General features: G+C 39.6%; 1 protein-coding gene across 2 annotated transcripts in view; it reads left to right on the plus strand.

Moving 5' to 3' along the window:
* MYLK (myosin light chain kinase) overlaps positions 1-26,485 on the plus strand; it is a 160,243-nt gene that overhangs the window by 66,142 nt on the left and 67,616 nt on the right. For both annotated transcript variants that reach the window (XM_009887269.1, XM_009887270.1), the window contains 5 exons: positions 6,772-6,909; positions 7,568-7,765; positions 9,801-10,047; positions 18,080-18,160; positions 18,520-19,409. In XM_009887269.1, the coding sequence (XP_009885571.1) occupies positions 6,772-6,909; positions 7,568-7,765; positions 9,801-10,047; positions 18,080-18,160; positions 18,520-19,409 (1,554 nt within the window). The remainder of the gene's footprint in view (positions 1-6,771; positions 6,910-7,567; positions 7,766-9,800; positions 10,048-18,079; positions 18,161-18,519; positions 19,410-26,485) is intronic.

Here is a 26,485-nt window from a genome sequence, read left to right on the forward strand (position 1 = left end):
CTTATTACTTGCTGTTTCCCAACGTTTGTGCATTTTAAAGCCTGAGGAAAGGCAAAAGCCATAGGAACCATGTAAGTGGGATTGTTGTGGTGGACTTTTAAATCTATCGCCCTGTGTAATGCCTTATTGAAATACCTGCCTGTTGAAATACCAGAGAGACCGCTGCTCACCAGAGAATGCCACGGCTGGACTTCTGTATTATGCCAAACCACAGCTCCATGCAAAAATTGTTAATCTTCTTGATCCCATAATTTTATGTAACAGCCTTTGAGAATTCAGTGCTCTATAAGCAGCCTTTCAGAAAATCATAGTATCTTCTGTATTATCTTGCATGATTTGACCTGCATGAAACTAACAGCTATGGTTAAAAAATTGTGGCAGCTTTTATAAGCGACTGTAAAATAAACTAGTTGCATAGTCTGAAAACAAGTTATTGAAATGCACCTGTGTTTTATCAAGCCCATGCTATGTAGTGCTTTCTGATGTTCCTCATTAATTGCTTTGACATGATCCACCTCAGGGGAACTCAATGCAGCAGCAGAAGTTGATTGGGGAAAGGAAAGGGAGGGAGAGAATTAACTGCTTGCGGTAGAATTTTTTTAGTCACTATGGCAGTACTGCTATAGGTTAACTCTTATATTCCTTCTTTCCATTCTTAGAGATGAACTTACTGCTATTTGTTAGTAACAAGAAGTAAGAGTGGTGAGGGAGATGTTAAATGGCTACAGGCGATTAGCACGCATTAACATAATAGGAAGAGATCGGATCTCCTCTTTTTCACATCCAGTTGATTAAGCTCTAGGATGTGTAGACTTATAACAAAGTCATGCCCTTATGCTAATGTATGTCAGACAAAATTTTCCTTATGTTCCAGATTTCCTTTCTGGTGCCAGATGTGCCATATTTTTATTGTCTGTAGTTTTGGCAGCAAAAATACCCTGCAGCATTACGAAAGAGGTTGTTTCAGCCAGAAGCACGGTGACTTGCAGTATCTGAGCTGGGAGCTGTACCTGTGCTTTCTTCTTTCTCTTCCTTCTCCCTCCTTTGGGCTTTGAAGCCAGCTCTCACTGAAGAGCACATGAATTTTGAACCCCAGCAGAGTTCATGTGGTGAAAGGGGCTTTGGAGGAATGAGGGAAAGCAAGCCCTTATGCTGGCCTTTCGTTGTGTGTAGCTTGCTTATTTGTGTCCTGTTTTTCTTATCTCCTTGCCCTTTCACTTTCCTGTTGCAAGTCACAGATTTTGTCCCTGATGTATGAGACTAGCTAGCACCTAGCTGTGGCAAGGCAATGTGAACTTCTACGGTTGGGGTTTTTTTTGTGTATGGTTTTTCTTGTACTACTTTCCTGGCAAAGCAATTAGCCAAGTGTTTTCAAAAGGAAGTAGTATCGCACAGTATCTTTTCACCATAAACAGGAACAGGAGTTATTTAATCTTGAATGAGCAGTGTCCCTTCTTTTTCCAAGTACCTTCCAAAATCAAATTGATTGCTATTTTTCCAAACAAGAGCTGTAAAGGCTAAAATTGAAGAAGCGCTTAGGTATATTATAATAAGCTGTGAAAATGTACAGCGTTGCTATCTTGTGGTAAAATTGTGAAATGTTAAAACCTTCATCAGAGGAACACAGAGTCGCTGCACGGTGCTATGTAATAAATACACAACTAAAAACATTTACAAGCTTCAAAAGAATTTGAAAATAGTTAATATTTAGGCTCTGTAATTTGCCCTCTGCATGATTGTATCAGTCCCTTCTGAGAAAATAAAATGATTTTAGACCAAGACTAAATAAAACTAAATAACGTATCTGAAACTGGCTGTGTTGTCTTGTGTAAAACATCTGCAAGAAACTGAAGTTGTCAGTAGGCCAGTTTAAATTTTTCTAAGTCTAGACATTCACAATATCAAATTTTAAGTAAAGGAAGAAATGCTACATGAAATAAGCCCCTATGGTTTCTTACTGAACAAGTAGCGTTTATGGATTAGAACTTTCACTCTTTTCAATTGCTGCTGCCAAGTCAAGAAACATTAGACAATTTTTGTGATATACTGCTTAAGTTGCTGGTAAAATAAACATATGCTACTGATCAACATATACTATTGAAAAACAGTAGCATAAGATTAGAGATCCCCATTTAAAAAAAATATTTTAATAGTAGGGGAGAGTGCTGGTATGTTGAAGAAAGCCTGTGCAAGTTTCCATGGAGTCAGTCTTTGTAGTCCTATATTGACTGTATCCTGGGCATCACACGTTTGAAAAGGAATAGTGGTTGCCTTAGCCATGATAAGCTTCTAGTTTTTGAGCTCTTACATACATAGATTTCTTATCTGTTGGTAAAGAAATGCCTTCACTGCCCCCATGCTCCAGAGAACATCACCCATAGACAGGGAGACATTTTTACTTCTGCTTTGTAATAGGTTTTGAGAAGTCAGGTAATACTTCAGGGACTAAATCAAAGTATATGTGCATTGGTATATGATACATTTACAAGGATAGGAATGTCTTCAGACAGGTTATGATGTATAAAGTTGCTTTTGTTCCTGTCCCTGGAGTAATCCTCAAGTTTTCAATATTTCAGACTTAATAATCCATCTTAATGTTCCTCTGTGTGATTACATTGTTTCCCCTAATGAAATAACTTGTTTCTCCAGTAACTTTTCTTGTGCTGTTGAAGCTGTACCCTTTCAGTTTTTTACTACTCGTATACTATAGACTTCTTTTCTTTTTGATACTTACTGTCATAATTTTCTGCTTAAGCACAGAAATGGTCTTCATACAAGAGATCAGCACAAACCTATGCAGTGCTTAAATTTAGTGTAAATGCTATTTTTAAGATTTGTGCAATGATGAGGCAGGTTCTGGCCCCCTTCATTTCAATTTCACAGCTTCACTTACAAATAGTGAGCATTGATCAGCAAGTCATTCTTCATCCTTTAGTCTTGCAGGTCACTCTTTTAGGGGTAGAGGCCTGCATCCCCAGTAAGTCTTCTTAAGTCTTCTTAACCTCATATCAGTAGGTTTCCTCACCAGCATAGGATACATCTGCCTGACATAGCTGCAGAAACTGAGGCCTAACTTTTCTGTAATCTTGTTGGGTTTGTCATTCATATATGCAATTACCGTGAATTATTTGCTTGCTTCCTTTTAATGTTTATGCAGGTCTGTGCAAGAAGGTGGTTTTGTTCCACTACATGCAACTTTCATTTCTGCAGCACATATTTTGGAGGAGTTAGCATTGCTGAAAAATTCCTTTTGGGAAATGATTTTGCTCTATTCCTTCTGTAGTGGCTCACCCATTTCTTGTTAATAAGCTGAGGCTGTTATACTGTGTTGTCTTCCTTGATTACAGAAATCCATTTCTTTAGACTACGTGCAACAGGCACGTCAGTCTAACAAAGCAAAGAGCCAGTTGCGAAGGATGTGGAGTGCTGCTAGTACTTACTGCTGTTTGTAGCAGGGCTCTGCTGGAGGCAGCTCAGTCTGTTCTGGGAGAATTGCTATTAGAGCCACTACTAGCAAATTTGTTTCCTGGTCACTATTAACTCTCTCATGGGAGCTGTTTCAGCTCTTTTTTTGTTATCTGTCCTTCTCTGAAGGCTTGAACTTCTCCGATCATGCCCCAAGCCTGTTTCTCTGTTGGTCTAGAACAACACCTCTGCTTTCATTTTCATTTCCCTTCTCTCCTTTTACTGCATATCTGCCTTCTTGATTTGCAATGTTATGAATTATTTCAATAAAAGGGATAACAGAAACATTATCATGTAAGCATCCTTTTCTTTCTTTTTTTTCCTATGCCTCTTCCCTGTCTTACTACTTTCTTGTTTTTTCCTGTTCCTCCTTTCGTCTTCTTCTTTTCCTCCTTTTTCCCATTATATGGGTTTCTGCTTTCCCTCCCAGATCTGTTTCTTTGAGAGACAAAGGCAAGGCATTAGTGAAGGAGCATGTGCTGAAATTGCTGAGTTCAGCAGTTGTTTGAAGCTGTTTCCTTGAGTAAACACCACAGAATAGATGAATATGGTGAACGACAACAGTTTATTACTGTAGATGGGTTTGACCCAACTTCATGGGTATATTCTATACAGTATTAGTCACTTACAAGCAGGTGCTATAGGAAGTCCTAAGACTGATCAGTGTGGCCTGATGGCAAATCAGGCATTTCAGAGTAGTATGTCCATAACGCTGAGCTGAGTGGGTCTCAGTCAGGTCCCGTATTTCCATTCTCACATGCATCAATGTCTCACTGCTCAATGCCAAGAAAAGACCTACAACATAAGCCAGCAAGACAAGATTTTGGCTAGAAAAAGCTTTGCTAGAGAAGAGGAAAAACTTCCTCTCTAGGCGGCTTCCAAATTTACATTAAGCTCAAATAACCCTGGGACAAGCTTAACTTCTTGCCTCCAGGAGGTTCAGTGGACTTGCTCAGTGAGGTGCTTTCAGTTTTTCTAATCGCCATCCTTTTATGAATGGTGGTTTTTTTCCAGCCTGGCACTTTGTGTAGCTGTAATACTATTTGGGATGGTCTCAATATACCTTTCAAAATTTTGAAGGTGGGAATAAGCAAAATGAAGCTATTTTCATGTATGGACAGAAAGTAAAGTTGACATTCTAAAGGGAAGACGTAAGAGGTCTGAACTCAAGCTAAACAAAACAAAAAGTGTATCCAAGTGACCGATAAATATTTATGACTTCTTACATTTGGTCATGATCACTACTTTGGCTTCAGAAGTATCTTTGCTCAGGTTTTTAGAGCAGAAGTATCTTTCCTGGCCTAGTGTATCATACAGGTCACAGTTAAACAATCTTGCTTCATAGCCTCTGAATCCAAGACAGAGGAGACCACTGGAAACTACTTATCTATCACAGATAGATTTTATTTTTAAGGGTGATTAATTTAACTCCAGCACTCATCATTTGATAGTACAGCCTCAAAAAAAAAAAAAACCCCAAAAAAACTCTAATCCAACAGATGTTGATAACCTCAGGTTTCAATCTTTCCCAACATCAATCAGTTGGCTGAGTTGGCCCAGCACCCTGTCTAGCTGAATCTTAAAAGTGTCCAATGATGGGGAATCCACCACTTCCCTGGAGAGATTATTTCAGGGGCTGATTGTCCTCATTGTGAAAAATTTTCTTCTTGTGTCCAGTTGGAATGTCCCCAAGAGTAAATTGTACCTATTACCCCATGTCTTTTCCATGTGACTCCTTGTAAAAAGGGAGTCTCCATCATCTCTGTAGCCACTCTTTAAAATACTGGAACATGGTGATAAGGTCTCCCCTGAGCCTTCTTTTCTCAAGGCTGAAACATGTCAGGCTTACCAGTCCTTTTATCATCTTTGTGGCTCTTCTCTGGACCCTGTCCAGCCTTTTTTGTATAGCTGAGATGAAAACTGAACACAGTATTCCAGGTGTGGCCTGACAAGCACTGAGTTGAATAGGATAATGACTTCTTTATCTCTGCTGGTGATGCCCTCATTGATGCAACCCAGCATTCTGTTAGCTTTATTTCCTGCTGCAGCACACTGTTCGCTCATATTGAGCTTGTTGTCCACCAACACCACAAGGTCCCTTTCCACAGAGCTGCTCCCCAGCCAAATAGATCACAGTCTGTGCTGCACTCCAGGAGTAGGTTTTCCCAGATGCAAGACCCTACACGTGTTCTTGTTGAACTTTATAAGGTTCTTGTTAGCCCACTCTTCCAGCCTACCCACATCTTCCTGCAGGGTGGCTCTCCTTTCCAAAGTGTCCACTTCCCCACTCAGTTTGGTATCATCAGCAAACTTCATCAGGGTACATTTGATCCCATCATCCAGATCACTTATGATGATACTAAACGGTGTAGGACCCCATATTGATCCCTGAGGGACCCCACTTGTGACAGGTTGCCAGTTTGAAAAGGACCTGTTTACCACCACCCTCTGGGTGCAGCATGTCAGCCAGTTTCCCACCCGACACACAGACCACTTTAGACTGCAATGCATCAATTTCTCTGGGAGGAGGCTGTGGGGAACCGTGTCTAAAGCCTTGGAGAAATCCAGTTAGATGATGTCCACCTCTTGCCCCACATCAACCGAGCAGGTTACCTTGTTGCAAAAGGCGATCAGTTTGTCAAGCACGGTTTGCCCTTGATGAATCCATGCTGGCTTTTCCCATTCGTCTTCTTCAATTGACTTGTGATAGCCTCCAGATGGATTTGTTCCATAACGTTCCCAGGGACTGAAGTAAGGCTGATGGGCCTATAATTTCCTGGATCCTCCTTTAAGCCCATCTTGTAGATGAGTGAACTCAAACCCATTTGATATTGACCATCTGTCAATCTAAATGGTTTCATACAGTGGTGAATCCTATATTCCTGTGAGTTTACATTTTTAACTCATCAATCATAAGAACAGTAACTTGTAACATATCTGAAGATTTTTATGTCAATTTAGCAGTGATTAAACACATTGAATTGTTGGTTACAAGTTGTTGAGGATTTTTTTTGCATGCGTACTTGTGGAAAATGAGTGTAATTTTCTGTGTGATACTCTACAATGTCTGTTAACAATGATTTAAGAGGATCCCTGGAGGAAGGACAGTTCCATTCCCATTTCTTGCCTTTCTGCTTGGACTACTGGCAAGGCAAAACAACTATATTGGGTGGTTTCAATGATTTTTGCCTACTGAGAGCTGAAACAAGACCACTGACTCAAAATCAGTTCGAACCTAGGGTCAGTTAAATTTGGTCATGAAAATTGCAGTAAGAGACCACTTTTGTTCTCTTCTTGACTTCACAGAAAAGAAGAGCAGCAAGAAGGCAGAAAGCGCACAGGCTGCCAAGTTAAACAAGACTTTTGCACCCATCTTCCTTAAAGGCCTGACTGACCTCAAAGTAATGGATGGAAGTCAAGTGATAATGACTGTGGAGGTATCAGGTGCGTAGATAGTGCATAGCTATAGAAAATCATTATTTAAACATTTTAAATCCTGCTGCAAAGTATGTGCTTTTTTCCATCATCCTTTTCTTTTAGCAGGTGTCTTTACGTTTGGAAATAATATTTCAATTTTTTAAATGTAAAAGCTAGGTTTGTCTAATCTCATCTTCAGGGTGGATGAACATTATCCAGTGTTAATGTGTTCAGACCTGTACAAGTGTTTCTTTATTGGAATAATAATAAGAAGAAGGTTATTATTAGGTCCTGCTGTTGAACTAAAACTCTCAGTAGACTTGCAATAGCTTTTGTTGTGAACCAAACAGGATTGAATCCTGTCAGCTGGGGTAAGATTAGTGCTACAGAAAAGAGCAGCAGTTCCTGGTATGAACTGTGATAACAGAAACCATCGATAACCACCTTCATGGGATCTAGAACTCATTCTCCCTCTATTGTGTACAAGCTTCCCTTATTCATTTTGTATTTTAACTGTAATTTATTACACAGCATCACTAGAGCTAATGAGATTTCTGAATGTTTTGAAGATGAAATTGCAGAATCAGGTGGCAGAAAACAATCAATCAACCTTGTTCATTTTCTTAATCAATATATGGTGGGGTTTTGTGTGTGTCTCTGATTTTTGTCATTTCCTATTTTTCAGCCAACCCCCCTCCTGAAATTATCTGGCTGCACAATGGGAAAGAAATCCAGGAGACAGAAGATTTCCACTTTGAGAAGAAAGGCAATGAGTACAGTCTGTACATTCAGGAAGTATTTCCTGAAGACACAGGCAAATATACCTGTGAAGCTTGGAATGAATTAGGAGAAACTCAAACCCAGGCTACATTGACAGTACAAGGTAGAAAGTTCTTCTCCACCTTAGGAAACGCTAAAAGAAAATAATTCTACTGTGCTGGAGGAGTGTCTATTTAAAGTACATGAGTGTTTATAATGTCTGTTGTGAAAGATGCTAGGAGCTGTCAGTCTCTGCATCTGAATTAAAAAGGATATTGAGCAGAAGCAACTTCAAAAAAATCTTTTCACTCTGGAACATTATGTTACTATTTCAAAAATGCATTCCTGAGTCCTATTCCTAGGGACAGTGCAAGACTTCTGCTAAGTGCAGCTTCAAATTATAACTATAAGACTTACTTAGCTATGGACTTAATGTAAACCATTTAATGATGTTTTTCTTTCTAATTAAAGCCCTGAGTATTTGGAAAAGCTGTCTAGGAGCCAGTTATCCTGGCTTTAATATTAGCATTGTAGTGGCAGCAGGTGAGGAACACATGATTTCTGCAATTTGAGAACTAGCTGCAAAAAAAATGGCTTTGAGTCTCCACATATGATGTAACTCCCACAGTAAACGATGAAGAACCTACAAACTTCCTGTGATTTGGCATTCACTGCCTTCATGACAGTGGACTTCATTTAATCTTACTATATGCCAACATTTTCCCATAGTCATTACAGAATCACAGAATTACAGAATGGTCAGGGTTGGAAGGGACCTCTGGAGATCACCTAGTCCAACCCCCCTGACAGAGCGGAGTCACCTACAGCAGTTGCACAGGACGGTGTCCAGGCAGGTTTTGAATGTCTCCAGAGTGGGAGACTCCACAACCTCTCTGGGCAGCCTGTGCCACCCTCAAAGTAAAGAGGTTCGTCCTCATGTTTAGATGGAATTTCCTATGTTCAAGTTTGTGCCTGTTACCTCTTGTTCTGTTACTGGGCACCACGGAAAGAAGGCTGTTCCCATCCCCCTGGCATCCTCCCTTTAACTATTTATAAGTATTGATAAGATCCCCCCTCAGTCTTCTTTTCTCTGGACTAAAAAGAGCCAAGTCCCTCAGCCTTTCCTCATAAGAGAGGTCTTCTAATCCCCTAATCATCTCTGTAGCCCTTTGCTGTACCCTCTCCAGCAGTTCCCTGTCCTTCTTGACCTGGGAAGCCCAGAACTGGACACAGTCCTCCAGATGCGGCCTCACCAGGGCAGAGTAGAGGGGGAGGATGACCGCCCTCGACCTGCTGGCCCCACTCTTCTTGATGCATCCCAGGATGCCATTGGCCTTATTGGCCACCAGGGCACATTGCTGGCTCATGGTCATCCTGTTGTCCACCAGGACTCCCAGGTCCCTTTCCCCAGAGCTGCTCTCCAGCAGGTCAGCCCCTAACCTGTACTGGTGCATGGGGTTATTCCTCCCCAGATGCAGTACCCTACACTTGCCCTTGTTGAACTTCATAAAGTTTCTCTCTGCCCAATTCTCCAGCCTGTCCAGGTCACGCTGAATAGTGGCACAGCCATACTGAGAATTATTGGAAATCAATGGGAGACTTTTCATATTTTTAATGTAAAGGATCTTAACCCCAGGATTTCAGAGAGCTGTGCCTCCAGGGTCTGTAGTCTGTTGTCACTGTCTCCTCTGAATTCAGACCTTCCTCTATTCTCCATGTTCCCCTGAGATCTAGCCTTAGGGTCAGTCTTCTATATTTAATGCAGTTTTATACAATTGTTAATGGTGATTTATTACATGAGCTCTCAACTGCACAGCAGTCATAGTACTGTCACTTGCCCTTAAAGCTATTCCTACCCATATTCTCTAAGGACAAATCTTCAAGATTCCTTTTAGGGCAGCTTTAAAGTCCCTTTGCTTTGCTCTTAATATAAGCCTGGGTTGAGCCAGTAAAGTGCCAAGTAAATAATTACTTTTAGTACCAACACAGGTTACTTCCAAAATTAAAGCCTGACTTATTTTCAGATTGAAAACTTATACCCTGCATGTTCAAAATAACTTTGCTTGTATGTGATTGCTTTCCCTGAAATTAGTTCGCTTATTAGTTGCATTCAACTTGGCATTTTCTCCTGATTTGTAAACTGTGTTTGTAAACTACAGAACCTCAGGATGGTATTCAGCCCTGGTTCATTAGCAAACCAAGATCAGTGACAGCAGCTCCTGGGCAAAATGTCCTTATATCCTGTGCCATTGCTGGAGATCCTTTCCCCACTGTTCACTGGTTTAAAGATGGGCAAGAAATAATGCCGGGAACAGCATGTGAAATCCTGCAAAATGAAGACATCTTCACACTGATCTTGAGGAATGTGCAGTCTCATCATGCAGGCCAATATGAAATTCAGCTCAGGTATGTTTGCCATGAAAAGAGCTTGTTCCCTTGGAACAATTAGTTATGTTTACCCTCAAGTTGAAATTCCTGCCTGAACTAGACAAGAGTTTCCTCCTGTTCACAAAAAACAGTAGGGTACTAAAGGAACAACATATTTCTGAGGGATAAAAAGAACTAATAAAACTCAAAGAGGAAAGAGGAAACACAACAAGAGTCAGAAAGAAGGACAAAGCAGTATAGAGTTTCCTTTTGGGATCCTGAAAAACAAAGCTTTGTGGCAGCAGTATGGTAAGAAATTTGGGTTCCTAGCAAGGGAAACCACAATCAATGTCTTGATTTTGGAGCTATCGTTTATCATGTTTGGCGCCTCTCTGAATATTTGTCACGATGCCTACTTTCCATGGGAACAACCTGATCAGGAAGGGTAGTTCCACAAGATTATGATCCATACCTTTAAGGGGAAAAAGTGTTTCCTGGCCGTGTTTGAAATGTCAGAATTTTATATGGAAGTTGTAGTTTCCTTTTTCTGATGTATCTTTGAAATGAGGCACCCTGATGCTTTGAATTTCTTGTCATTCCTACAAAATTTGGAAAAGCTGTTTTGAATTATGGTTAGGGATTTTTTCCCCTGGTGAAAGAACTGTCCTTTCAATGAAGAATCAGATTTGCTGGTTCTTTACCTTTTAGAAAGTACCACAGCATTTTCCACCTCCAATGGTGAAGACTGGGTGTAATTATATATCCCCTATGTGGTTATAGAAACCTTAGTGTACAACTTTAAACTGATGTTATCATTCTGTGACATTTACTGTGTATAGATGTATTGCCTTACTTGGCTAATATTTGTGACTTTCTTCATTAACATTTTTTAACCATCATGGACATTTAAATCCATCTGAAAGAAACTGAAAGAAAACTATCTGCTCTGCTCCACATGCTAGCTTTTTAGTCCAGTAGGCAGTTTAGATAGATACTGCCCAGTATTATGAAGTGTTCTGCACTGCTTGCATTTGCCTGGTTTATGGTGGGTTTTTGTCTTTTTTCATGCTATAAGCAAGTTATTTTTGTTTCCTATACTTCAGTCTAGTACAAAATTTTAAAACTGAATTTTCCTTTGCCTGCTTGCAAATAAACTACTCATGTCGTCCTAACCCAACGAGGGAGGGCATTTCTTAATAAATTTAACCTGTTTAGCCTCTAAACAGAGAGTTTAAATTTTTATAGTTATCGTTCGTTTTCCAACCAGTGTTGCCTGAATGATAGACACATCGCTGTGTAGATGCCTAGCTCTAAGGTATGTTTCCATAGACTATCACAGGCAGCCACAAACTAGCCTCGCTATAGTTTAGTATTTAATGTCAGATAAGGCACTTACCTTTCACCAGAAAAAGGTGCATTAGAAATCATAGCTGTTGTATATCAAGATTTCCAATAAAGATTTTTTTCTATGCTTAATTTCAAGTCTTCTTAATAACATTTATGTAGCTAGAGCCATATGAGCCATGACCTTTTTGTAAATAAGATCTTTAGTAGATTTAGACCCTTTGTACTCTTCTGACTCATTTCAGAACAATTGGCTTGTTTCCAGTTAGCCCAGGTCATCTAGGGCATTCATAACGCTGATTTGTGCAGGTCACGTACATCCTTGCATCTAAGAAAAGTCTCTTTGGGAATCAGTGGTGTTTCTAACACTCAGTACCTCTGACAGGATTAGAAATTCCAGTTCAATTTCATTAAGGTTACCAACCTCTACATGAGAGGCCAAACTGTGAAAATTCCTACCTTCTACTGGTACATTTCCACACTTCGGTTTATGTGCCCTGGACACGGGCATCTTCTCTTATGATATGCTGATGGTTTTGCTTGGGTGAAAGAGGAGATATTTCAGCAAAACTTCAGGGATGGAAGAAAGAAAGAGAACGGGAAGAACAAAGGAGAGACAAGAGGGCTTTGTGGAAGACTCTGTTATGGCTGACTTGAGCAAGTTGACCTTAATGATCAGGTATAGCTGGTGATCACCCAGACCAAATTCATCACTGAAGACATTTGTCAAAGCAGAAGCCTGACAATATCATGACTCTAGAACATAGCAGAAAGTACACTTAGAAAATAAATTATTTCAGAAAAATTTAGGGGGGGGGGGAGAGGGGGTGTGGGTGAGAAGAAGTAAAGTTATAGCTAGAAAACAACACAGCAGATTACATGCTAGTTTCAGTTATTCCCTAATCCTTTTACTGGAGAAATAGCTGGGGATTCCACAAAGATCAGTGCATTCATGCTTTTTCTAATCCATAATGAGTAAAGCTATGCTGCAATTAGAGTAAGGGGAATGCTGATACCTCTTTTTACCCTGCTGCCATTTGTAAAATTTCAGTTTTGGGGGAAAAAAGCCATATGCTTTTAGCCAATTGCTTATACACTATGGATAACTGCCTCAGGAATATCCAAGGAGCCAAATGTCAGCTGTATAACTTCAAGTTTGCCATAGAGCTAAAATAATTTTCAGCAGCAAATACTCTTGTCTAAATACCTTTTGAACTGCCTGCATTTGTCTTGAATACTTGATTGAGAATTGTTTATATATTCAGAAACAGTCTTAACAGTACCTGAGAGGAGCAGAGCTGCGTTTAGTGTCTTTCTCTCAAAAACTCCTACAAAGTCCATTAAAAATATGGAATAACTGAGAAACCACAAGTCAACTCACTTAAGAGTTTATAGAGAATTTGACAGCGGGCTATTTTTAAACATAATCATTTTCTTTTCAAATAAAATGTGCAGCTCCTTTTCATGTATTAATTTTAGAAGCATGTTGCATAGCTGCTTTTAGGGAGTCATTCTTTCTTCAACTCTCTTAATTTAGTCTGGGTATTGTTTCCTACCAGCATTAATTATTTTCCACTTTTCTTCTCCATTATTCTTAAGCTCTGAATTCTGTCCTAATACCTCCACAATTCCCCTTTTGTGTTGGCTGCTTACTCTGGTCTTAAAAATTAAATTAAAACTCCGGTCTTAAGAATTGGGGTTTAACAAAAGATCTATTTGTCTCTTCCTAGTTCTCTCTCCTTTCATCAGAGTGAGCTGACAAGGGTGTGTAGCCTAGTGTGATCCATCCATGATTGCTGGTTGGCTTTCTGTCTTTCCCTCCCTCAGCATTACTTAGAATATGTACCTTTTACAATATAGCAGACTACTAAGTCTGACTTTTAAGATGGTAGTCATTGTAACCTCTCCTGGTCCTTGTGTTAAACGTACACAAACCTCCGTTTCCTCTACACTTGCATTCTTCATTTTAATTGTCCTAATAATGTTCCATTGAGCCTGTTTATTGCTCAGGCCTCAAGGAATGGTGTTGCAAAAATATAAGAACAACAACAGATTCACCTACTACTGAGGTTCATATATTGAAATTTAAGCAGTTTACAGCCTGCAAAATGCCAGCCCGTGCAGTTGAGGGATAAGAAATCAGAGTCTCTGTGAAGCCATCGTGATTGAAATGGGAAATAATGACTCGTAAAACCACAGACATCATTTTCTTCTCTTGTCCATTGCATCCACCCAGTGATGCAATCAATGGTATCGTTTTATCCCACTGTGACTTTCCCATGTTCTTCCAGTCAGTATGTACATCGTAAATGAAAAGGTGAGCAAAGAAATTGGGAGTTCTGGATAGAGAGTGTGTTTGTTGAGCAAAGTCTTTATCTTTGTAACAGTACAGTCAACATGAGGGACCTCAGAAATCCCCCCATAGTTCCTTAAACAAATAATCTGCTTTCTTAACCTTTTGTTTTCTCAGACACTGAGTGTTTCTCTTCTCACCCACTCCATCTTCCATAGAAGTTTGGTTAGTGTTGATTAATCTTATTTAGAGATTTTGATAATCTGATTAAAATCAGAGGTAAACATTCATGTTATAAATCAGTGGTACCTCAAATACTCTGCAATTCAGATTATATAAAAAGCAGTTGTGAGATTACATTCCATTAGACGACACAGTAAATATAGTTCTATCTTTCTGTAAAATATAGTTTGCAATCCTTGTTTTCTGTTATGAACACATTGTCTATTTTTAGGAAAGAAAACCATGACCCCTTGCCTTTCCATTTTCCCACTCAATGCTGTAAAATGCAAATAAAATGATTGTTCTTTCAGGTAGAAAAGGCTTTTGGCCCAACTCTCAAGTGAGGTGAATCAGTGCATCCTCTTTGAAGCCAGTAGAGCTGCTCTGCTTTATGTCAGCTGAAGTTGTGATCCAGTAGATTAGTTGCTTTCTTCGGGGTAAAAGCTTCATGGAGTCTGGACTTTCTCTCCATTTAACTAACTCACAAAAGAGTTGCAAACCCTCATTCTGAGGCTTTACAGTTACCTGCGCCAAAGAACCAGCTAGAACTAGGGATCAACTTCTTTGCCCCTTTCAGTTCATTCTTAAAAAACTGTCATTTACTCTGCAATACTTGTTTCACACTTGGTAGGCCAGTAGGAATTTTCGGTGTGTCCTCACACTATAATTAACAGTGTTTTCTTTCCTCTTCCTCCGGAGAGTGCTTCCTAGGGACACACAGACAATAAGTCTCATCTAAGGTTCAGTGAAACTATTTGAGTACGTTCTGCCAAGAAACTAATATTTCAAGATATTTTGAACATAAAAGCCATTCCAGGGAAAATTGATCCCACAATAGGACAGAGAGCTATTTTTAAAATTGCTTCAGGCTTTGCAGCTGTGGTTTTATTTGTTTTTGGTGGTATTTTTTTAATTATTATTCCTTGACATTTTAAAGATAAGTCCTTTGAATGGGCATTCTACAGAACTATCTCGCAAAAGTCAACACTTCCAAACACTTTTACAGCATAGCTACTAAGCATAGGTTTTATCCACGGCTATCATTATTCCACAATAACAGAGCCACTAAGATCTGTCTTTGTCTAGGGTTTTGTTGATAAAATGCCACACAGAGAACCTCAAGTTGCAGAAGTAATGTTATTGCCAAGATTTAAAACAGCAGAGATGTGAAAGACTTGAAGTAATGCTCATGTACTATAAAGTTCTATTTTTTCTAACTGCCCCAATGTATTTTGCCTTGCCTAGATTCTGAAGTTGCGTAAATGTAAAAATATTTACAGAGTTTCCAGAATTATTCTTGATTGAATTTAGCATCTAAACCATCCAGTCCTTAATTTTTCTTGGCTTGTTTCTCTTTTTCCATCTTATGATCTCCAAGGTGGGTCAGTGTTATTAACTTCACCTTTTTAGACTCTGCAACTGAATTCAGAAGACAGAATTGTGCTCTCCTTGCTCCTAAAATCAGTAACTAAACTCACTTTGATTTCATTGGGAGCAGGACTTGCCCTGAGAATGCTACATTTTTGAACAGCTATATGATGAATGAGACACAGACTCAAGGTTTGTATCCAGTGGTCTAGTTTTCAGCCATTCACTTGAATCAGAAACCATAAGTAACATCATCAAAAAACTACGTTGTGAATCATTTTTCCATCTAGGTACTTCTATGTCCCACTGTTGCCATAACTTGTAAGTGCTTCCCAAGGTTTTAAAAATAGAAGGAACAAAACGCTCTCCTGCTTTCTTACCCCCTCCTTTATTTTCCAAACCCTGTGAAAAATAGCTTAGCGTAGAGAGGTTTACTTTGCCTTCCTTATTTGCTTCTTTGCACATGTGAAGTATTTGCAGAGGGAAAGATTCATTGCAGAAATGGGTCCTGCAGAAATGCTATTATTCTTCACAGTGGTCAGGATGACAGTCAGTATCCCGAGATCCCTCTCCTGGGAGAGTGCTGTGTCTGCTGCTTTAACCTCTCCCACTGGTGACACAATTCTTGTGGGCAAATATTTTTGCCACACAGTCATGACAGAAGCTGAGCAGCGATGCCTCCCTATTTGATGTATGCTGTAAATTGTCTATACTTCAGCTTGCACGCCTTCTCCTACTTTGTCAACTTTGGATTGGTTTTAAGTCCTAAAGGAAGAGCAATTGAGGTCTAGGAGACTTACTGGAGGGAACTTCTGCTAACAGCCCTGTAGCGGTGAATGAGAAAGTACTTGAGCAGTTTCAGAGTTTCTCTGCTTTTCTTAAAAGCTTCTGAGAAGCAGGAAGAAAATTCTTTAGTCTCAATAGTGGCAAAAGGGGGCAGTTTGAAATGCATTGTTTGAAGACAACAGGTTTTTAGCACTGTTGGTACCCTGCCATCATTTGATGCCAATCAGTATGTTGGGAGGAGGTGCAATTCTTTCTATTTATCTTTCCATTTGGCTTTCCTTCTTTCTGTTTCTCTTGCTTCCAAATGGAGGTCATATATAAGAGGAAGTAAGAATGGCAGGTCTCCAGTGCAGAACTAAGTTAAATACGCTCTGTATTGACTTGGATCCTCTCCTGCCATTTGGACAGTTTCTGTTTGGTAGTCAGAGGCTCTCTAGTCCTTTGTATTGAAGGAAATCAGGCTTGTGGCTTTCAGTGCTGTCCTTATGGATTGCCTTTAATAACAGTTTCTAGTGTACATATTCTGACTCGTTGGATATAAAGGGTTGAAAATGTTTCTGTAGCTTCTTGTTGTTAATGGTCTTAAGGTCAAATAAAATATGTTCCTACCAGCAGGGCCTTTACTTTGCAACCCAGTTACGTTGGTCATCCCCACCAATTTCTTCTCGGTGTTAAAGGCTTGATTTTCATACTAGGCTGATCTACTGTTTCATTTTCTAAAGCAACAGAAGGCAAAGGAGATCCATCTGAAAAGCTGATGGCACTAACTGCTCTTATAGTGCTGCGTCTGTGTTAGTGATCTTGCCTATTGTGTGACTTCATTGCAAGTTGCAAATGGGTGAAATTGTAGTTTATTCACCCAAACAGAACCATATCTAGCAATATATTTCCATGCACTATTTAAAAAACAGGCCAGACAATAAGTTTATAGCAAACAAAAAGGCACTCCTGAGTCTGTATTTTAAACTTCAGGGTAAAGTGGACTTGAAGGTGCTGTTATCTAGCCAGTCTTTCGAAAGGCGAACACAGCTGGGAAAACCCGACTCTCTTTCCTTCCTCTCCCCAACACACATCTGTTTTATTCATGTCCAGGAAATGTTTTCAGTAGCAAAAATTATTTTTGTTTGAAAAAGTAAAATCATCCAGGAGTTTGTAGTCCCTTTACAAGCTTATACTTAAACTGGGAAGAGTGAAACCATTTTCACTAATAAAAGCTATCTCTAGTCCTTAATCAAGTCAAGTCTGTTTTTTAATAGCAATTCAGGGGAGCGGTGGCAGCAGTTACAAAACTGCTGCCCTGGGGGAGTTAAATTTTGCTCTCGGCATCTCCTGTGTTAAGTGGAGAAGAGCCGTTTGGGGCTAGAAGAATGATATATATCTGCGGGAGGGAGGGAGCAGCGGGGGTGGGGGGAGCACTTTAAATGAATTCTTTAATGGGAGCCCTTTCCAGAAGGCATCCGTGGTATTCCTCTGCAAAAGGAAGAATAAGTACTCAGCACCATATATGGTGACACTTTTATGTTTTTTAATATAAACATGTACAGGCTGGAGCAATCCATGTAGATGGGGTTTGCTGATTGGTTGGGCCGGGGGGGGGAGGGGAGGGAAGGAAATGAGACCCTGCTTTTAATATCTTAACATTAGAAAACTTAAGAGCTTGGGTTTGAATAAATAAACAGTAGGCAGAGTTGGAAAGATTTTCAACTTTGCAAAAGAGCCCCTTGCTCTGCCTTGATTTTCCAGCTTTTGTATTTGTTTTCCTTTAGCTTGTTTGTTTGCAGCTGTTTCATTCTGTAAATTGCTTTGATTTTTGTTCAGGGAGTATGTTGTTGCCAGTGTAGACAGCAACAGATGAGTGAAAGCTATTTGAGATAGCTTGGATCCAAATACAAGGGGACCAAATACACTCAGTCAACCACCACAATGCTGGGCATAGGAAAGGAGGATGCCACACTGGGATTGAGCTACTTTAGTGCAACACACAATCATTTAGCTCAGGCAAGTTACAGTTTTGGAGGGAGAAACCTCTGCTTTTCTGATTTCACTTAAATATTTCAGGAACCAAGTTGGAGAATGCAGCTGCCAGGTGTCTCTGATGCTGCGGGAGAGTTCAGCTTCCAGAGCAGAAATGCTCAGAGAGTGAGTATTTTTCCCAGGGACTTGCATGGGTGGGTTCTATTTTTTGCTCCGTTAATTCCCTGCCCTTACAGACCCAGGCTGGCTGCTGTTCAACCTAATCCCCAAATGTGACCCAACAAATTGTTTTCATCATACAGGCTAAGCACATTGTACCAAGCCAGAGTAGAGAAGATCTTTTTTGTTTGTGCCCTTATATGGCTCCTGAAGTCATCATTGATGCAATAAACTAATGGAGTGTGCTCCTCTAATCAACCTCCCCTTCTATAAACACATTTTGTTCCTGCTCTGAGATTGTTCCCTGACATTTTTAAACCAGCCCCTTTCCTGGCTCTCTCTTTCTTTTCTTTTTCGGATCATAGTGGGAGGGAATCAGCCAGCTCCAGAGAGCGAAGAGATGGTGGAGATCATGGTAAACTAATATTTGGTAGAACAAGTGGCTTCAAAAAGAGTAGCAGTGAAACCAGAGCAGCCGAGGAAGAGCAGGAAGACGTCCGAGGTGTGCTGAAGAGGCGAGTAGAAACTCGGGAACACACAGAGGAAAGCCTGAGGCAGCAGGAAGCTGAGCAACTTGATTTCCGTGACATTTTAGGCAAAAAAGTCAGCACCAAAAGTTTTTCTGAGGAGGAACTGAAAGAAATCCCAGCCGAGCAAATGGACTTCCGAGCAAACCTGCAGCGGCAGGTCAAACCCAAGACCTTGTCAGAGGAGGAAAGGAAAGTTCATGCTCCTCAGCAGGTGGACTTCCGCTCTGTGCTGGCCAAGAAAGGTACCCCAAAAACCCCATTGCCAGAGAAGGTGCCACCTCCTAAACCAGCCGTTACAGATTTCAGATCTGTGCTGGGCTCAAAGAAAAAGCCACCTGCAGAGAATGGCAGCGCTAGCACCCCAGCACCAAATGCCCGCACCAATTCTGAAGCCCAGAATGCGACCCCCAATTCACAAGCCCCTGTTGCCAAACCAGCAGTGAAAAAAGAAGAGAAGAATGACAGAAACTGTGAACATGGGTGCGCAGTGGTGGATGGCGGAATAATTGGGAAAAAAGCTGAAAACAAAGCAACAGCAAGCAAACCACCAGCAAGCAAAGGAACAGCACCCTCCTTTACAGAGAAGCTTCAGGATGCTCAAGTAGTAGATGGTGAAAAATTGGTCTTACAATGTCGGATTTCCTCTGATCCCCCTGCAGCTGTCACCTGGACTCTAGACAGCAAAACCATCAAATCATCAAAGTCCATTGTCATCTCCCAAGAAGGTAAATTAATTGAATTACAAGCCAGCTGGATGGCACGCTGTTATATCCGGCTCTTGATTAATAATATTTAGTTCATTAAAGGTAACGCAATAGTTTATTTGAGCCCTGTGCCAGTAACTGTTTCCAGATGCAACTTTCTTGTTATTTCAGTGGAGTACTCAAGGAACAGTATTGTTTGACATTTCTTGCAGATTCTTCTTTAACAGCCTGCAGATGTAATTTTTATAAAGTTGAACTTCTTGCATTTTTAAATGCTGTTTACATTGCTAATGCTGTTTAAGGAGCTGGTACATGACGTTTATTTAAGCTGAACTTTAAGTATTTAGAACATAGAAAACAGAATAATATTATTGCTGGTTTACAAATTCTAATTTAATTCTTCTGTATGTTTAATATTTCAGGCTTTTTATTGCAATAAGAAACACAGAAGCAAAGAGGAGTTGTGTTATAGAAAGAAATTACTACAACTTCAAGTTACATAGTTAAGATCAGAGTTGAGAATTTATTTCCAGTGTGTTTCATGCCCCACAACAGATGCTTCTGTTGCCTGTACAGACACTGAAATATTTGAACTCCACTGGCCTGATGACTTTTAACTAATTTCAAAACAGCACAGAGTTTGGTAAAAATCCTAAGAGAGAACACTTACTTTTATGAAATTTAATGATTTCTTTCTATTCCACACTCTGGATAATCAAACCCTACCAGATTGGTTTTGTACGAAAGTGAATATTGTATCGAGACAAAACATATTTTCCTTGGGACAAAAATAGGGAGGATAACTGATAATACAAAAAAACTTCTTTGCTCCTATTTGTTTCATAAAACACTGATGGAATTATATGGAGAACGACACTGTCCTGCACCTTGTAGTAAAAAGTTCAGGTTCACAGTGAGAATTACAGCTTGACACAGGTGTCTGCACTCTTAATTGTGAATCTTTCTTCATTTAATCCAGACTATTTTCAGTGTTATTAAATGAGAACCAAATGAATACACACAACGGTTCACCACTAGTGAATCCTTGTGCAGTGTTCCAAGTACTGAAACATGAGGATTCCTTTAAAGTGGATGCAGTCAGAACAACATTGCCTTCAAATAGGGTGGGGAAAAAAAGGTACCTGAGTGCTACATTAAGGGGATACCAAAGTAAGTAGATGGAGAGAGGGAAATGGTAGCAGGTGCATTGTGTCTGGCATGTGTCTGAAGTAGCATAAAAATTGTATTTACAAGTACATGATGATTTTCACCAGAGGGGACTGTATAGAATCAGGGTAACTGTCACGTACATGAGAAAAAGTTGACTAGTGGAAATGGCATCCTTGTAAAAAGGACTGACAGGATCAGGAAGGTGGGAGACTGCAATTTAATTAGCATTACACTGGAAGCAAGATTTCAAGGGTTTTCTTGGTGTTGCTCAGAGTGAAAAGAAATTATGCATCTCAAAGTTTCATATCTCCTATCAAAGTGCATCAGATAGACAGGATCTCTGTATCAAAGCTTCTGAGCTGTGATGGAGCATCCTAAAGTCCCGAGGCTTTGGTGTTGTGGTGCTGCAGAAAGCTGTTTTCTTGACTGAAATAATCTGAGTAATTGACTGTTACAATCCCCCAACTCATATTCACTTTACAAAATGGTACTGTGGAGCTGAAAATCCAGTGTAGTTATGTTTACAGTGAAGTGATCCTCATGTACAGAAATGCTCTGCCACCTGCCTGAGCAGGGCATGTGACTTATCCCATCCAGTTTGGGCTAGGTGATGCTCTTGGTCATAACACCCCAGAGCTGGCATTTTGTCAAGATGTCACACTTTAGCAGTGCTTTCCATGGAGATAAGCAACGAAGGTCACCACTGGATAAGGAATCCACTGTTTCAGGACAGCTTCTGCAGGGCGTGAAGAAACTGTCCTTATTTTTGAGTTGTACCTGCATTATTACACTAGTATCATGCTTAGGGAGTCAGTATTATCAGTACTTCAAAGTTATGCTTTCTTTTGCACATATTTGCAGAGGATCTTAAAAAAAAATTACACAGGGAAGTAAATGCTAGAGTTTTCTCCTTTAATGGAAAGAAATGGAATGAGGATTAGAACTATTTTTTTTTAAAACCTTATTACATACCCTCCGGTACACTGAGATGGTGCATTGCATGATGGTCAGTTTAGGTTTTTCCCTGACAGTACCTGCTAGCTTTGGCACTTGGAGAACAACGTGTTGCTCCTCTCCCACTGTGAAATGCTTTCATGCCAACTGTTAAGTAATTAACTCGGTATGCATGATACTTACTTTAAGTAAGTTCCAGTTTTCTTAGAGATTGTTTTTTTTCTCTTTTCAGCTGATTAGGAACGCATAAGTAGTTGAAGGAACCAAGGGAGGAGAAGGAATAATTAGGGCTACAGACTAGAACTGAGAAATAACAAATTCAGGATGAATATCAGGAAATACTGTTCAGTAGAAAAAAAACGTATGAAATAGTCTCACAGAAAGTGTTTGGAGCAGCTTTAAACATAGAGAGCAACAATAAAAACTGGATGCAGTACTCAGCGGCCCAAGGCCAAAATCCCAGATTCCATCTTTTGCCCCAAACTCTGAAAAGGCAGCTTCATCACGCCCACAGGTGTCATGTCCTTCAGCAGCAGTGCCTTTGGCCAACCTTGGAGCAGCATTTAATGGGCTCTGGAGATAATCCCCTAGAGTCATCCTCAGCTGAAAGAAGGTTGAGTCTGTGGGGAAGGAGGGGAATTCAGAGCAAACTGACCTAGCTCACGTTAATGGGCTTAGATCTTACAAAGCCATTTTTCATTTCTTCTGTATGACCTTGTTCCTCTTGTGTTCAGCAACAAAATCCACTATGGAAGCAGATAGACTGGGTCTTTTCTTAGCTATTTCACCAAATGGTTTTGTGTTTCGGTGATGTTTGGTGGTTACCACTGGTTCTTATGTGTGGAAAATTTTCCAGAGCTGTCTCACAGAAGAGTAACTTCAGAAGAGTTCTTCGTGAGCTGGATACTGGAAAATCCTCTATCTAGAATGAGACATGTTTGTCTGCTTATCAAACTACAAGTCCATCTTAGTATCGGCCACTGGCCCACCAACTATTCAATCTAAGTAACACATGAACCTGCAGAATGCCATGCATTTGTCTTTTGGAAATTAAATTAACCCTCTCTGTCATTGCCGGAAAGCAAAAAGAGATAGCGGTTTGTTGATCATCTGGTGCCAAATATATTGTGAAGATAAATACATAAAATCTGGTTTCAGGAACATGCCAACCTGATAAAACAAGTGGCATATTTGGCCAGGAAGGGCAGACTTAAAAGTATACTTGTGTATAACAAGTTCACACGATAGGCAAATTAACTAGTCCTTTTAAGTAGTCACTTAATGAAAGTAACTTTCCTTGGCATATTTGTTCTAACTGATAGTAAGGCCCTTTACCTGTTAGAAACAAGTCTATTCACACGTCTCCTCTGTGTTTGAAGAGGCTAACACGGTATTGCCTGTCTGAGGCAGTTTAACCATTAGCATGCCAGAGAAGGGGGGGATGTTACCCCTGCTTCTGTACCATTGAAGAAGCTCGTATTCAAACACCAGCATCAGAATGATCAGTGATTGGTAAGGACTTTGGCAAACGAAAACTTAAATCCTGCTCCAAAAAAGCCCATCATCTTCAGGCATATTTATGCAGTATTTGGGCTGTATTCTAGTACTTAATCTAAGGCTTGCAATGTATTCCATTATTCCAGGGTTAAGTTTACATTACCAATTAGAAGTCAGAATCTGGGCAACGTTATAATGAAGGTCACAACCACAGCATACTTAAGATCAATCTCTTTCCTTCCATTTTACATTTGAACTACTAATACTGTTTTGTTTCCCTTTGAAATCATGAACATCAGTACTTGTTTATCCATTCTTTTAAAAATTCCCCAAATAGTAGTCTGTCAGTTGATTGGGTTGAGTGATTTGTTGCCTAAAGTATCATTTTTATAACAAAGCGAGCTCTTAGACCACTTTTCTTTTACAAACATGTCTGACCTGGTAGGAGTTTAATAATGGTTGGATTTCTATTTTTCCTTTTAAACACTTGTCTGAGTGCAGTTATCTGCATTCCTGGGATAGATATTAATGTGGTTTTTGCCTGTGAAATCTCCAAATAAATGGTAACTGTAATAAACAAACAAAAGAGAGTACTCATAAATTAGAGCATTATGCATTTATACGGGCAGGTTAGATGGTGTAGAGTTAAGAGGTAGCTGATTTTAATATGAGAGTGGTGTTCTTTGTTTGAAGCTACAGGGGGCTTCTTGTTTGGAAAAAATGTTTTTAAGAAGGCTGTAGCAGACATTACAGTGGAGTTAGACATATAAGGACTGAGCAGAACAAGCTTCCTCACACGGTGAACTCTTTAGAGCAGGAACCATTTTGTTTTACATTTGTATAGTACTTGGCACAGCAGCGCCCTGTGCTAGTGTCCTGCTATGTGACTCACTCTTGGAAAGAAAATCCAGATAGAAAATTTTTGCGTGGCTACAAAAGTTGTTCTAGAAGACAACAGTGAAAGGGGTTTGGAAGCTGACATCCTTACTAGACTGGAGAATTGAGGTGCACAATGAATACAAGTCAAAACTGGCAAACTTGCCCTGTTTCAAATCAGCTTGCTCTGCATTTTTTGGCTAGATTTAGTACCATGTGACTATATAGATTGAAGAGTAACTACTTAATATAGGCTCAGGTAGCAGTGACGGTGTAGCTTAGAAAATGCCGAGTTTGTATTGCCTTGTGTAAGACAGCAATTTTTTCTTCCTAAGTGTCTTGGCAGCATAAAGAGTTGGTAATCTTGTTAGCAATAATGCCTTAACAACTTTCTTGTGACTTAACTCCTAAATCTTCCTATCAGTTGTGCAAGTCTGTGTCTGTAAGTCTAACTAGGATCTGCTGTGACTTTTTTGATTTCTTTTTAACTAATTTTGAGCAAGAGTTTGGTCTGTAATTAACACAACTCTATGTACTGCTGAAAGTAGATGGCTCCTGCAGCTTAAAAAAAGCTTCTCCAGAAATTTGAAGGCTAGGGAGACCGTGTGAGCATCAGTTCTGACACAATTCATGTTTGTCACATGCCACAAAATTTCCATCTGTACTGCCATTTTTGTCTGAATAGTCCTCCTTCCAGAAATGCATGTAGGTTTAAATATAGCAAAAGAGAGACATTTGCTATAATCATGGGTAATTTATTGCAATGTCTAATTATTCTCATAAGTGTTTTGTTTTTAAATCAAGAAACAAAGCAATGCCTTATTTTTTAATTTGAATTTATCTTCCATACACTTGTTTCCTTTCTCTGCTAAACTAAAGGGCCCATCTGTACTCCACAGAATGGCTTTGACTCTGTAATCAAGATACCTCTCCATCTCTCTTTTTTTCAAAATTTGATGAAATTTGACAAAATTTGACAAAAACTCTTACTGATTTTCTCTCCATGATGCACTTTACCCAGCCCTTGGAGGCTTGGGGTTGTAATGTTTTGGTTTTCTTTTTCATACCTCCTCTACAGTTGCTCTTTGTTGGTTTATTATCGTATTTAGAAAATAGGCAGCAGAACCATATGTCGGTATTGGCATCAGTGAAATGGAGGTCACCTTCCTATTGCCGTGCTTACTGGAGGTCATTGGTCCTCTTTCTACCTCACAACAGTGGAGCTCATGTTTGTTACTTTTGTAGTAAACCTTTAAACCTGAAAATAGAGCATCCCTTGCTGTCCATGGATGGCCATCATTTCACTATCTTAAGCCCCATTTTCTTTGAGTGAACAGGACTCAGCTTAACAAGTAAATGAGATTGTTTGTGAGGACTGCCCTGTTTTCTCTTTGTCTTTTCCCTTTCCAACATTCTTTCTATCATCTGTAAATTTAATAACATTAATTTATGAATACTTCTACATCACAGATTTAAATATTGAATAACTTTGGTCTTAGTCTGATCACAGAGGAAATCCACCAGAAACATACCAAGTGATGATTTCCTGTTGACTCCTTCATGGGATCTTCATTTTGGCAGCTCTAACTTTTCCTAACATTAATGTAATTAATATAGTAATATAGCATTAATTAAAAGCAGAATAATGTGAGATAACACAAATATTTCAGTAAAGATTAAGAAAATTAACTTTGTACAGATACATTATTCAGTTAAATGTGTAATCTCATGAGTAACGAAAGTAAGTTTCTTACATTGTTTTACTTAAAACTATTGATTAGCAATAATTACATTTGACAATTTTTCTTCTCTGAAACTCATGTGAGTTTTTTCACTACTTTGTCTGTTGTCATTGTAACTGTAGTCAATATTCTCTAGGCCAACCCACTCGCCATTTTTAAACATGACAGTGACACTAGCACTTCCCCAATTTGTGATATATTAGAAAATTAACACCAGTGGGCCAACAAATTTCTTAACAATTTTTTTATGGCTCCTAGGCACAATTTCTCATGGCCTAGTATTTATTAATATTGCCAAAATACTCCATAGTACTCCTTTATCCTGTGGGATACGAATGAGAAGGACATAAACTTCAGTATGCATCACAGATAGGAGTCAGGAGGTTGGCGAGCTAGATGCCAGTGTGGGGAATTAGACTCGGGAGCTTTTTTTTTGTTGGTTTGTGTATTTGTTTTATATCTGAAGTAGGCTTTCTGTGGAGTTTCATGGAAAGAATGCAGAAGCCTAGAGATATTTTAAACTGACTTGCACTATTTTTGAGTAAGTCAGAAAATCCTTTAATAGCTCAGAATGCAAGGGAAAGGCTTTGTGTATCTAAACCAGAGCCTCCAGTAAACTGTCGGCTTCTGTGGCTGTTATGGTCTTTTCTAGAGCTGCACCAGTTCCAATGGCCAAGAGGAAGATCCCAGTATTTGTATTTACTCCAATCCTACCCTTTGGTGACAGTGTTTTAAAGACTGTCTATGGGCTGATTCCTTAAAAAAAAAAAAAAGTAGAGTGATGGGGGGACAAAATTGTTGGCAAATTCTTTTAGTTGACTGGGATTTGTGAATTGCCAATATTCAGAATATCCAACT

The sequence above is a fragment of the Charadrius vociferus genome, unplaced genomic scaffold, assembly GCF_000708025.1.
Source record: "Charadrius vociferus isolate BGI_N301 unplaced genomic scaffold, ASM70802v2 scaffold385, whole genome shotgun sequence".
NCBI lineage: Eukaryota > Metazoa > Chordata > Aves > Charadriiformes > Charadriidae > Charadrius > Charadrius vociferus.